The sequence below is a fragment of the Drosophila melanogaster genome, chromosome X (genome assembly GCF_000001215.4).
Source record: "Drosophila melanogaster chromosome X".
Lineage (NCBI taxonomy): Eukaryota > Metazoa > Arthropoda > Insecta > Diptera > Drosophilidae > Drosophila > Drosophila melanogaster.
Window position 1 is genome coordinate 17,827,936 of NC_004354.4, and position 13,791 is coordinate 17,841,726.

General features: G+C 42.7%; 1 protein-coding gene and 1 long non-coding RNA gene across 3 annotated transcripts; one reads left to right on the top strand and one right to left on the bottom strand.

Moving 5' to 3' along the window:
• Positions 1-160: 160 nt before the first annotated feature.
• lncRNA:CR44691 (long non-coding RNA:CR44691) lies at positions 161-3,159 on the bottom strand. The gene is made up of 2 exons (NR_123934.1): positions 2,864-3,159; positions 161-774 (listed from the first exon to the last, which is right to left on the bottom strand). It is a non-coding gene; the product is annotated as a long non-coding RNA:CR44691 (long non-coding RNA).
• On the top strand, positions 2,893-13,770 carry CG6398 (uncharacterized protein). Of its 2 annotated transcripts, none has more exons than NM_001298462.1 (5): positions 2,893-3,511; positions 12,225-12,354; positions 12,420-12,760; positions 12,827-12,992; positions 13,055-13,770. In NM_001298462.1, exons 1-5 carry the CDS (start codon positions 3,386-3,388, stop codon positions 13,162-13,164), a joined length of 873 nt encoding a protein of 290 aa, NP_001285391.1. In that variant the 5' UTR covers positions 2,893-3,385; the 3' UTR covers positions 13,165-13,770. The 2 variants fall into 2 exon arrangements, with proteins under 2 accessions (NP_001285391.1, NP_573244.1); NM_133016.3 differs by having other exon boundaries at positions 13,055-13,658.
• Positions 13,771-13,791: the final 21 nt, after the last annotated feature.

Here is a 13,791-nt window from a genome sequence, read left to right on the forward strand (position 1 = left end):
CTGAGGACCTAAAAATTGCCGAGAATGCATAAGGTTGGATGGTTTCAGAGGAGTAATGATCGAACCCAAATGAAATCACGTGGAATTTGAAAATGCCTTCCTGGTAATAAATATTGGGCTGGTTTCCAAAACGTCATGTTTACTTCTAGAAATGTTGCATGTTTTATTAAGCTCCAATAAATCAGAAATTATGGTTTAGCAAAGAAGTTTAGAGGAATAAATAAGTTTAGTTTGATAATCATATTTGACTACCGCCGAAAAAGAAATCTTCATGCTACATCATTTATAGCATTTGATATCCGATGGCCCCTTGCCATTTGGGGATCGGATTCTCCCCATCCCCACCATCTATTGCCAGGGATGCGCTGGGAACCGTTGCCGTTTTCGGCTTCTGACCGTCGCGGTCACCACCTGTTGCCTTTTGCCTGTTGCCAGTTGCCAGTTACCGGGTGACTGTTGACTTTGGCTCTTACTTTCACTGCGGCGAACACGTTTCGCTGGGCTTTGTGTTATTTCTGCTTGGCCACAATGCAAGAGTTATTAAAATGACAGACAGACGACCGAACTGGGCCGTCTTGCCAATGCCGTCTTACCAATAATCGCATAAATTAGCCATTCTGTGTGCAGTGGCGGAAGTGTAGGGCCTTTTCACCAACGACGCCGCTCTCACTTTCGTTGCGGCCCGTCAAATATTTAATAATTTGTGCTAAACTGTGAATTAACTGCCGGACGGCATGCATAACGCACAATGCTGGTTGCCACCACCTCGGGTAACTGAAACAAAAAAATTGAAAACTAAAAACTGACAACTGAACACTGAAAAAAGTGACAACAAGTCGGGACAGCACAACAACCACAACAACAAACTGCGACGTTGTGGAATTCCATCGGAATGCAAAAAGAAAACGAATTATATGAGCAGTGTGAGAGAGAGAGGGAGAGGGGTAATGGGGCGCAGAAAGAGACAGACTGACTGACAGTCAGACACTCGAGGGGCCAAAAACTTTTGGCCAGCAATTGAGAACTGAACTCAACTGGCCAACATGCCAATGCGATCCGATTACAAACATTGCTTTATAAGTGCACGGCTATTCTTGTTGTTATTTAGGTAATTCTGGTATTTCCACACTCACACATACGACACTTACAATGCCCGTCAATATGGTAGTTTCCAATTTTGTTACATTTTGCCAGAGAATAACTAATTAACATGGTACATTTAAAGCGTACGTCTTTAAAATTTGGGAATTTCATGGTCTAGAACTAATATAATCAATGTGTATCACGTTAAAGATGAAAAATAGGACAAAATAATAGCAAAGCGTATCCAATTTATACATTTAAAAATGAATCAAACAGCACCTCTTTAGGGTATTAAATTCTTTCAGTTTTTAGGCGATTTTCTATATGCATATTTCTTAATTTCTTAAACGCTGCTATCTCTCTGCCCGCCACTGTGCTTTTGCTGCTGCAGTCGAGAGCGCGCCCAAAAATGCAATTGAGAAAAACCCACGCCATAAACAGAAACCCAAAATAGACAAAGGCATTAAAGCCGATGAAAATCAACAACAACAACAGCAAGTAGACGCAGCGAGATGCCAATGCCGCACAAACACAAACACCTATCTCTATATGGATATGTCCGTACACGAGATGTCTGTGTGTATATATTTTTTACCTGCGCAGTCGCAGCATCTTTGGGTCAATTGCACACTGCGAGAAATCGGCTGCGCCCTGATTAGCAGCGGGCGGTGGAAAAGGCCGAACTAATCGCACTCATGTGGGCGGAATTTCAGATTAGGCATTTGAATATACAAAAAATTCTCGCCCCAGAAGTTAATGACTCTCTATCAGCTGGACGCATTGTTCTTACAAGTCGATTTTCAAATGAACCATTTTAGATATAGGCAAATTCATGCATGTTTATTCAGGCTCAAAAACAAAACCGTTTAAATGGGTGTGCAGGCAATGATATTGACGTGTCAAATAATGATATTCACATTCCGCAGAAACTCCAATTATGATCCTTCAGTGTAATGGGTATTTGTTTTTAGGAGCCTGATTCCAATATCTTGCTAATAAAATATGTGGCTCAGTTTTGACAGAGTTACGATCTGGCGTGGCATAACTGCGATACGGTCGAGATATGGGAGCACCAGCACACCCCTTCGAACGCCCCCTTCGAGTTCCAGCCCACCGCCTACGCCCATGTGGCTGTGTGCCTCGCGTCCTACCTTCCTGCCCAGTGGGACTGGGACTCCATTGCACAGGCAGCACCGCATACCAAATACCAAACAAACATACGAAAAGATCAACAGGCTGCTGCTTTGTTGTTGTTTGCCTTTCGTATACCCTAACAAAAGGTTACTAGCTCTTATATATCTAACGTTATTTCTGCAAATCTCAACTGGGCATATGTGTTTACGGGATATCATGATTTGCCTTGTCTATCATCGCGTTTTGTTATCTGGATTATCCAGTGTTGGGTTTTGTAGATGCGTTAACATAAAGTCACAATTAACACAAATCTTACGTTATCGAATATGAAAATCTGAAACTTCGTACATAAATGTATAATGAGCTTATGAAAGATCATATCAAGTTCGCCTCAAATTGGCAGAGATATAAGCATTCTGTGAGGGTATTCCATGGTTCGTTTGCCGAAACAGTCTCTCCTTTCTTGTTTTTGCTTTATCCAGCAGGTAGAAGAGGCACCGTCTCCTTGCCTCCTGCTCCTAACTCTCCTCCCCCCTCAGTCCGGTTGCATTGCAAAGCGCTCAAATGAAACGCCGACTGAGACGCCGACTGCGACTTGAGACTATGGGTATGGGTATGGGTATGGTATATGGGTATTTGGTATTACCTGAAGTCTGGCTCAGTCGCCGACGATTTTCAGTCCGCTGGCGAACGTTGTTGCGATCACAACGTCTTGGCTATCAGTTCTCCGTCTCTTTGCTGCCCAGATTCAGATTCTCAGTTCTCCGTTCTCAATTCTCCAGCTCAGATTCTTCGCCGGCGTGCGTGTGTGTGTGTGTAGTGTTGTGAGCGTGTGCAGTGGAGCCCGTGTCAGTGTGTTAGTGCTGGCCCGTTGCTAAAATTATTATTTTTTTTAACGAACGTTGGCTTTTTTTTTGCTGTGCCTTCCAAACTGGTTGCTGCTCTTTTAACTGTGTATTTGTGCAGCAGCAGTAGCAGTTCAAGAAGAAGCGGCAGAATCTAGCTGCGGAAGAAGAAGACGTCGAAGACGCTAGAGATCACGAAACGAAAGAAAAATAATAGCAACTGTAGTTGTTGTTTTCTTCTCGGGGATTTTCGTTGGATAAATCCCGTATCATAGCCCCAAAATAGCTGAGATTTCGAAACAGATCCGGAATAAAACACCAGCATGCCCTGCTCGGCCGTAACCCTATCTATAGCGACGATCTGCGCGATCATCGCCACCGCCCTGCTGGCGATCGCCTTCTCCACGGATAATTGGCTGCACTACGATGTCTGGCGCAACCAGATACAGGTGAGTCTTCAATCTGCAGTCTACAGTGTCTTTAGTCTTCAGTGCCAGAGAAGGTGGGGGCTACGAATCGAATTAACCCAAGGCCCATCCGCTTGGAATACATAATCAGCTAAGGCCAGAGCCAGCGCCACCGAAATATACGGTGCATCTGCGACTGCGTGGCAGAAGCCACAGCCAGAGACAGAGTTACAACCAAAGCCGAAGACTCTCCCGCTTAAGACGGAGCTTTAGCTCCGCTTACGAGCTCTGCACATTGGTCCCAGAGATGTGGCTAAAGTAGATCCAGGCTGGGATTAGGCAATAGCTTAAGAAATCGGAAAAGATCGGGTTCAAAGTCGTGCAAGACAACGATATAATGGTACGATACAATGGAAATATTTAAAATGGGTAGGGAAATTGAAAATATCCTAATTTAGGCCCTACTTATACAATAGATATTAGTTGTTGAAAATAACTTGCTAGAGTTTAGGACTTCGTCTTCTGGAAAGTATAGCAGAGTACTATATTATATTATTAAATATATTTTGAAAATAAGTGGCTTCATTTCACAAATGCCATTGGAAGCATAGTAAATAAATACGATAAGGATTAAAGTTTTCATACTTAATTAATATTAAAACCGGAACGAATATCTCCATAATTTCCAAGGAATTAAGCCCGTTCGACTATGTCCAGAGAATAATGTGTATTATATTTTACTAATAATAGTAGGAGACATTTAGTTCTACAAACATCTTTGCATATCTTTTAAAATCCGTCCTCTTCCGAGAATCTTATCTATAGCGATGCTTAGATAAACAAGATATGTAATTAAGATGCACTTGCTGACATTTGTGCACTGCATACAGGTGTGCGCGGCCCACTGTGCGGAGTAGGAGGGCGAGAAAAAAGAAGCAGGAGGAGGAGTAGGTGAAAAGGGAGGAGAGGAGCGGAGAGGCAACCACGAAGGCAACAGCAACAAACGGAGGTAACAGTAACAGTCGCTCGTTTTGTGCTTGGCCGAAAGAAAAAGAAAAAGGGCAAGGCGGAGAAGAAGAAAGGTCGAAAGCAAATACACGAACAACTGGCATTGGAAGGAGGTGGGTAGGGAAGAAGGGAGGGAGTGGTGCGGTGTTGATCGAGAGGGGCCTGTGGAGGATGGGCAACGGCCGTTAACGTTCAAACTTTCTACGCGAGCGCTTAGCCAAGCGAAAAAACGAAGAAGAGCCCAGGCAGAAGAGGCCGCAGAAAAAGAAGAAAGGGGCGGTGAAGTGGAAGGAGTACACAATTTTACAGTTTGCATTGCAAATACAGTCAAACTGCGGATTACAACACTTCCCATTCTTCCAAGTAATCTAATTTTCAATTTTATGTTGGTTACTTCACTATTTATGAAATACAACTAGCTAACTGAAATCTCAGTTATAATCCGCCTCTTAAAGGGCCGAAAGCAATCGCAGCATATGTGTGTTTTAATTTCTTTCAAATAAGCAGCAGTTTGTCTTAATGAAGTGGCACTGTAGAAAATCCAACTCCGTCTTGTAGGTGCAGCCGAGAGAATTTTAGATGCGGAGAGCTCTATAGAAATAGGTGTAAAATCGCGGCGGTGTGCGTGCGCATACCAATCATACCAAAACAAGTTAGCTAAACAAAAAAAAAAACAATAAAAAACAAAGCTGAAGAAGAGGAAGAAAAGCACTCAAAGTGTGCTGAAAATATTTGCACGTTTTTCGACTTTGTCGCCTAATCCGAAAGTTTCAATGGAATCGAGGGAACGATAATTGCGGTGAGATTCGTTCGAATCTCGCCCAGCGTCGAAGTCTTCAGAGCCTGGGCACTTATAAAGCCATTAGAAGCAATCGTCTGCCTTGACCTCCCCCATTTTGGGTCATCGCTCCCTTCTCCCCATCCACGTTTCTTGTTCCTCCTCCTCCTCCACCTCCATCTCCTCCATCTCCATATCTCCGTTCTCCTTCGATTTCCGCCCCTGTAAGAGCCTTTGAAGAACCGCTCAGGTGCAGCAGGTAACTCGAGATGGGCTACTTGGCCACAGGAAACCCTAGGGTCCTATGAAGTGCATCCCCAGGGGAGTGGAGAACTAAATACCCACAGCGATTATGAGCGCTACTCAAAGAATGGGAATCCGGGGGAGTCAGTCGAGGGAATCATGATGATGGTGTCAGAATATCATCACTTCCAACCTTTCTTTAGCTAATTACAGATGTTTTCTTCGAAAGAAGTCAAATGGAAACTATTATGGTGGAAAAGGAAGCTCTGTGTTGTTACTTTCCTTTAAATACCCCTATATCTTATATTATCTTTAATTGTATGTCTTGTTGGTATATGTACATTAGATTGCATACTGTTTAGAGTTTAATTCTTCCTTTTCTTAGCCTGCAGGCTGCCCTTTTCCTTGAATTTTCCAGATCTTCGCCCTGACCACTAGCTTCACCATCTACTTCTTGATTTCCCCACCGATCCTGCTCCTCGTTGGGTGGGTCCATCGTGTTCGAAGTACTCTTGTAGTGGCTGGCATGCCACAGCCATGTCGTTTTTTGGTTTTGTCTTAGGCCAAAGCATTTGGCTTTGGCTTTGGGGCGTTGGATCGTATCCACGCCTATATCGCACAGCAGCCCCTCGCCCTCCGCAGACCCACCCCACGAACTGGTTTTCGAGTTGAGTTTTCACTCGTTTCACGTTTTCGAGACAAGCACGACGACTCAAAATTGGTATGCGGCTAGTTGGCCGGTTTGGTTTGCCACTTCGCTTTTTGGCCCTAACTCGCAGGTGGTGCTTCTCTCTCAGTCTCTCTCTCTCTCTCTTTCCCTCTCTTCTTGGGCTGGGCGAGGGGGGGTGGGTGTCTGATATCCCCGGGCACCCAAGCCCAAATTGATGGAGCTGCGTTTTGGCCGTGTCTTTAACTCCAATCGCGGGGTTCGTTGTTCGATCGGTGAAAAGAGAAAACCCTTCTCCCCACGCTAAGAAAAATGAATTATAAACTGTGATGATCGTAGACATAAGGTCATAGTATGTTGTGCGCTCTGATTAACTACTCAGATAATAAATATCTTTGACATATGCTAGCTATTTAAATTTCAATAGAACATTGTATAACAAGTAATTAGCTAGTTTTCTCCTAAGATATTCCATAATAAGCCCAAAGTATTGGGAATTTCTGGCGCATTGTTACCCCTTTTCTTTTCGAGACTTCAAAACCTAACCCATATATTTATTTACAAATATTTTTTCTCTGCGTGAATTTGCGATGTGCAAACCTTGATTTTGCCGTGTCTTCGATTTCATTTTGCAGCAGTCTCACTTTGGGCAATGCAATGCGATGACAAAAAAGCCAAAAACATATCTGGTACGAGTATGTCCAATGGAAAAAGCGGTTGAAACACAAAAACCCAAAAGCAAAACCAAAACCAAATCAAATATCAAATGAAAAGCTGGCGTTGCTCATTTATTTAGTTGGCCCGGCTCTTTCCAGTTGGCCGTTTTCCCTGCCATTTGGCAATGAATGAATTTCGTGCTGGGTCTTTACGCTTAGTAAGCTTTTTTGTCGGCAGAAAGACGAAGCGAAACAAACACATGTTAATTCGCGATGTGAAATTAATTATTTTCAGCTGGGGTTGCGCATACGCCGTGTGTGACAGAAGATTTCTTTTCTTCTTCATTCGGCCACCTTTCCTCGCGTTTTTTACGGCATTTCAACTGAAGTGGAACTCAGTTGCTTTTTATTTTGAATTTACTGCACCGCCGATGGCTATTGACGCCATCATTGAGTACCTAATTTATTATTTTATTGCTGACATCATGTGAAATTCCAGCTTGATTAATCAGCACTTCCCGCGATTGACTTGAATTAGCATCGAATTAATTGTACTTGGCTCGAAGCCAATAGAATTTGTTTTGATTTTAGCCTGGGAGAATTTTGGATAAGAAACGGAGATTATCGGCAACTGGTCGCTGTTTCCGGTTCCAAATGGCTTTCTTTCTAGCCACATAACGAGTCAATTATATGGAAAGGGAGTTTCCACAAACTCTTCAAGGAGAAACATAGTCAAAAATATTATATTTCCATTGATAAACAATGATTCCACGTGTAAATATTTAACACCTGCGAAATTGTTATTTTCCAGCGAAAAATCGAATGTATAAATTAGATATATATTTCCAAGATTCACAAAGGATAAACAATGATTCCATGTGTAAATATTTAACTTCTGCAAAATCGTTATTTTCCAGCGAAAAATCGAATGTATAAATTCGATATATATTTCCAAGATTTACAAAGGAACAGCAGCAGAAATATGATATTTATGTTGATATCTTTATATCATAAATAATAAACCATTTCACCAGAAAAGTTTTCGAACACCCTTCAGATTGCCGTTTTCCAGCGAATAATCCGGTTCCGGCAATTGAAAATTAAGGCTATGCGATAGACGAAACTCAATTTCATCGCAATTATCCGCATGCGAGATTCTTTCATCTCGAAGATCGCAGCATCCGAGGTTCCTCATTATGGCGACCGCTTGAGCGTGCGATTGAAAACGCTTTCGCTTCCCGCAAAAGTGGAAAAAATATATATAAACAAAAAAATTAATAAAAAATATAAACAAATTGCTGGATGTAAATAAAAGACGGGCAGAGCAAACCAAATTTGTGTGTGTGTGCCACTTGAATCAATAAACAAATCATTTGATTTCAATCAGGTTTCAGGTTTCTGCTGCTCCCCACTATTATTATATTACTATTTCATTATCGCCTCTTTATTTTCAACAATTTTGGCGACTTCCGCGTCGCAGATTCTTCCACGAAAAATTGTACAAAATGTAATTGCGATCTTTGTATCTAACAATCTGTCCATCTGAAGATCCGAGTATCTGTGTGGGCCACGAGTGTCAAGAATGCGATGTCGAATTGAAATACCTCAGCGATCTTTCCTCAATGTCGTGCTCCCACGACCTTTTTTCGTTTTTTCAGTTTTTTCTGGTTGTTTTTTTTTTTTATCCGTTTTTGACAAATCGAGAAACCAGAAATAGAGAAACCAGTTGTTCGATGGCTTAAATTGATGTTGTCTGTGCATCGGAATTGTTGCAAACTGTTTTTTGTTTTGTATTGTCTTGGGTGCAGTGTGTTATAAATTATTCATTAATGGCTGCACTGCAACAAAATGGGCGGCATAAACGACTAGAAGTGTTTAAATAAAGGCTGCCAACAGGTGTTATTCTGAAACAAGCTGTCGGGATAGTAAAACAATTTTCTGAAAAGTAGTATTTAGGTTGAAATATAATAATACTCAATCATATGTTATATATATCATATAACTTAGGAGATCAAATAATACTTAAAGGTAACTGCTGTGTTTACTGATTTTTCTCTTGAAATATATTTGAGATATTCACTTTGTTTATATTAAAGCGTAATTGTTGTTAGCCAGAAATACGTAGAATACTCGCATTACTAATCCCATTGGTATTTGTTCGCCCGAGTGGGAGGTGTTCCAATACAATTCAACGGAAAATGCCGCCGGTGGGCAGAATTTGTGCGTCCTTGACTTGAGTGCATTTCACGATTGGTTGTTTTTCACGTTTTGGAGTTGGGGAAACTTGGAGCACAGCTGCTGTCCATCCATCCTGTCCCTGCTCCCAAGAACCGATCCAGTTTGCCCCTCTCGGCGGGCTTTAATTCATCTGGTTTCAGTCGCACAAATGCCGTCCGATTGGCTAATCACCGACATCCGTCGTTGCCACAAAATGGGGTTTACGAAGCGAAGGGGGAGGGGTTAGGCGGTTGGGGTCTGCTCTGCACTCTTGGCAGTAGGTAGTAGGCCCCAAACTAGTTTCGCATGTGCTGCGGCCCGGGTGTCATAAAAATATTTATGCCTTGCCAACTTACCAACTTACCAACTTGCCAGCTTACCAAGTGTCCAACTGAGCCACTGAGCTCTGGAAACTGAGGCAACCACCAAGCCACCAAACCACCGAACCACTAAGCCACTGAACCACCAAGCAGCCGATTGCCAAGTGGTTGCAGTTCCGCAGTTCCAGCGATCGAATGGAATTCCTACACACTGGGAACTTGAATTTAAAATCATTTGATTATCATTATGATCGCTTGAAATATTATTACAATATACAAACTACGATTAGAATATATCAATCGACTTTTAGTGCAGTACAAAACGCTGACATATCTTAAAATGTAATCCCTGTTTTTAGCAGTCACCCGTTTTAAGCGATTAATCGTGGTTTAGTGTTCCATTCATGCGATTATCTTATCAGCAACAAATTAAATCTTTTTTGACACAGCCTTTCGCAAGACTTTCTTTCCGATTCGATTGAAGAAAGTTGTTGTGCCGCAGATGAAATCGCATTGATTGCGGTTCCCAGAACAACGTGCATAATTGTACTATAGTTTATCATATATTTTATCATATTTTCTCCGATGCACTGCGTTGCGTTTCAATCCGATCAGCGATCAACCTTGAAGCACTTTTCGCATTACAGTTTTGTTCGCAATCGATATCTCCCCATGCGTAACCCCTTAACCACATGACTATATAGATATCTGTATCTGTATCTATATAATATGCCGTATTAATCCAGCTAACCAACCGATAATTCGAATCGCTCTCGTTTTCCACCTGCATCTCCACCCTCTTTCCGATTTCTTCGGATTTCTGGGCATTTTTGTCTCCCCAACGTTTTTTGTTTTTTTTTTTCTTTTCACAGCCCAATGCGTTTCTAATCCAACTCAGGGGCCTCTGATTCCCCAATGAATGCTGCACAATTTAGTTTGTTGCATCTGTTATACGAATTACCAGTTCGAGGGGCCCTTAATTGCCCCAGACTTTCATAAGAAAGTTACAAAATTAATCCGCTGAAGAGGCGCTAATAACGAGGTAGCCCTGCGAGCCAAGCGAAAACATTTCCCAATAGAAGCCAATGGTAGTGGTAATGGGGATAGTTGGATAGATGGATAGTTGGATAGATGGATAGTTGGATAGATGGATAGTTGGAAAGGGAAATGGAAATGGAAGGTGGAACGCCCTAACCAGTTCACGCTGCCCTGACCATCGTCGTCTCCAGACGAAAGTTACGCAAGCGAAAATCATTTTCCAGCCAGCCGGCGATTTACATAAGCGCCCAGTTCGATGCATATATGTATGTACATATTTGGGTATAGATAGCAAAAAAAAAAAAACTGAAAACTCTTTTCGATATGAACTGGGCGTCGAACACCCCACCTCTTAAATATCTCCTTTTTTTTTACATTTTTTTGGTATTTCCCATTGTTGTTTAAGTACCGGACATAAACAAGTTTTTCGACTCCATTTCTTTTGCCCCTCATGAAAATGCATGGCTGCAATGGAGAAAAACTCGTCTCGTCTCGTCTCTCCTCTTCTTTGTATGCGATTTCCCTCGCCACTTGGTAGAAAAGGTGGAAAAGCCAACGATCATCCGCGTCAACCGAAATCGTAGAATTTCTGGCAAAGTGCCAAAACGTGAAGAACGTGATATCACTCGGAATAGTTGGATTTCACTCGCAGAGAAATTTCTGTTGATTAGGGATCGAAATACTATACAGCACTACGTGGATGTTCCATGGTGTTCCAAACACGATTCCACACACTCAATGGACAGTAGTGGGTTTCGAATGTTGATTTAATCGAATGCGTCATATTTTAATTCATCTATGATCACACTTTAGATTGGAGATTCAACTAAAGGTGACTTATGATGAATTTGAGTAAAAATGATGTTCTCATTCATATTGACTGATTTGGTATAATTCCCATATCAATTATGATGGATAGTATTGCTTATAAGCATTGGCTGCACACTAGACTCTTTTTCACATGGATCAAAGATCATATCTGGGTTATATCATGATAGATCTTAATTATCAGATTAGCACACCCATTAAGCCCAAGGCCGCAACATTAACTGAGTTACCAAACGAACTCCGCTGAGGCACGACCCCTGGTGACAATGATCAGCTGGAGATCTCTGACACCGCCGGCACAGCCTTACAGCCCAGAAACGCACTGTACAATGTATGCATCATGAACCTTGGGTCGTAAACCCGCACTCGAGAATTGCTCAAGCCAGCAGCAAATGCCAAAAAAAAAAAAAAAACAATGGAAAACCGCGGAACGTGTTCAAATTGCCACGCAATCTGATACTAGGGCCATATAGCATACAACACTTGAGCGTATGCCATATAGCACCTATAGCATCATATAGTATATAGCATATAGCATATAGCATATACGAACCCACACCGTACGAACATCCGTATATCGTTAAGATGACCGGATGATGATGATCGACAGCGGTTCAATGCTGACTGTCTGTATTTCTCGCTGGGATTGCGACTGTTAATGGAGTCTGGGGCGAGGTAGTTGGACACATTATCAAGATACGCCCACGAGGGGGCGGAAACAGGTTTTATTAATGAGTATGTATTGAAAATGTGATGGTGAGGGGGTGGGGGGGGCTTAGTGTACAATTCGATTGAATAACAATTGGCGACGTGAGCTTGAATTGCGGCGCTAATTCCCTAAGAAGGTTAATCCGCGGGCTATAAATAAATGTGTGGCTATTAAGACAAGTATGGGTAGGGCCAGAGCTAAGAGCTAAGATAGGATAGTTTCAAACACTTGTAACCATAACTTTGAACTGCAATTGAGCTTAGCTAATATGGACTATCCTTTCGATTTCAGTCCTTTGCCGCCAAGCACTCGGATGCGGAGTCGTTGTTGCACAACATGAACGTGAAGTACTATTACTACACGAGGACACGAGGCTTGTTCCGGATCTGCTATCCCAAGGAGCGGCCGCCAGTTTCAGCGGGTGAGTAATGCTGCATTTTACATCACATGGGAGTTATTTAATCCATTTCCATTCCCGTCGCGCAGTGCCCACCTATTTGTCACCGATCGAGACACACTGCTCGAACATCGACTACTTCCCGCAGGCGGAGGACGAGAAGATCGCCAACGAGGACGCCACATCGCGTCTCCATTTGGCCCGCTCCTGCATCGCTCTGTTCATCATCAGCTTTGTGACCATCTTCTGTGCGTTCTGGACCGGATTATCCGGCTGCTGGAAGCGGTCGTCGGGCGCCATCACAGCCACCTCGATACTGCTGCTAGTCACCTGTCTCCTGGCCGCCGGCGCCATGGGACTCTGGCACACCGTCGAGTTCTTTGAGAAGGAGAAGGTCGTGGGCGAGGATTACTTCCAGCAGTGGAACACGGTATGTACACCAGCTGCATTGGGCATGTATGTGGATTAACTAATGATGAATATCTTGATTTATTAGGTCCTGCGCGACAACACGAAGATCGCCTACGACTGGTCGTACATCGTGGCCTGGGCAGGAATCGGAACCTGTCTCCTGGCGTCCATTCTGCTCTCCGGCGCGGCCGTTTGCCTGCGCAACGAGCGGGAGAAGGAGGAGCAGCTGAACCTGCAGTACCTGATGCCAGGTATGTCCATCGTGCTGACCCTCTAATATAACTAATGACTAATTTTCGGTTTCCATTTCCAGTTTACTCGCAGAAGCAGCCACCCTATCCCCCTTATGCCAACTACGCCCAGCCGCAGATCTACCCAGGACCTTACTATCATGGCTCGCAGTACGGACCCTACAACTACTAGAGGCACACCCGAAGGGGCCAGCCAGCTTCAGCCAGCAGCTGCAATTGAGTTATAGAGACATAGAGATCACAAATCATGACCAGGAGGGAACCTGGTAGCCCTCCCCAGTAATCAAAATAGAGCAAGCGCTAACGAAATCTTAAAACGCATACATTCTGACAATGAAAATATTACTTAAAGCATCAATTTTTTTTTTCGACAAGAATCTAGTTTGTAGTCTATATAGAGCTATATAGTATATATATATATGCTTGTATGTATAACTGATCGTGGGACTTGAGTCAAAGTTGCGTCCAAGTTTTTGGTGCGCGAATTGTTTGCGCGTTATTTTGCAAATATCTAAGAGAGACGAATGGATGGATGGTTTTATATGTTGACCACGGCGAGATGGCGATTTAAAGACGGAACAATAAAGAGTTAATTTATTGTAGCACGTAACGTACATGTAGCGTATCTAAAATAATAATAAAGAAATATGTGTATGTATCTAAGCTAAAAGTTTCATTGTACAATGTATATGAATGTAATAATGCGCGACAAGCTTCAATTGTCTTCCAAGTATAGTGCATATTGTATGTAGAGCTGTACGTTTAATGAATAAAAGTTTCTTACGTTAATTTAACAGTT

What these genes read in the sequence shown, in the direction of transcription:
- CG6398 (NM_001298462.1), top strand. Translation starts at nt 3,386, where the DNA reads ATGCCCTGCTCGGCCGTAACCCTATCTATAGCGACGATCTGCGCGATC. An exon ending in TCTGGCGCAACCAGATACAG is followed by an intron (nt 3,512 to 12,224) that starts GTGAGTCTTCAA and finishes TTTCGATTTCAG; the next exon opens with TCCTTTGCCGCCAAGCACTC. An exon ending in CCTGCAGTACCTGATGCCAG is followed by an intron (nt 12,993 to 13,054) that starts GTATGTCCATCG and finishes TTCCATTTCCAG; the next exon opens with TTTACTCGCAGAAGCAGCCA.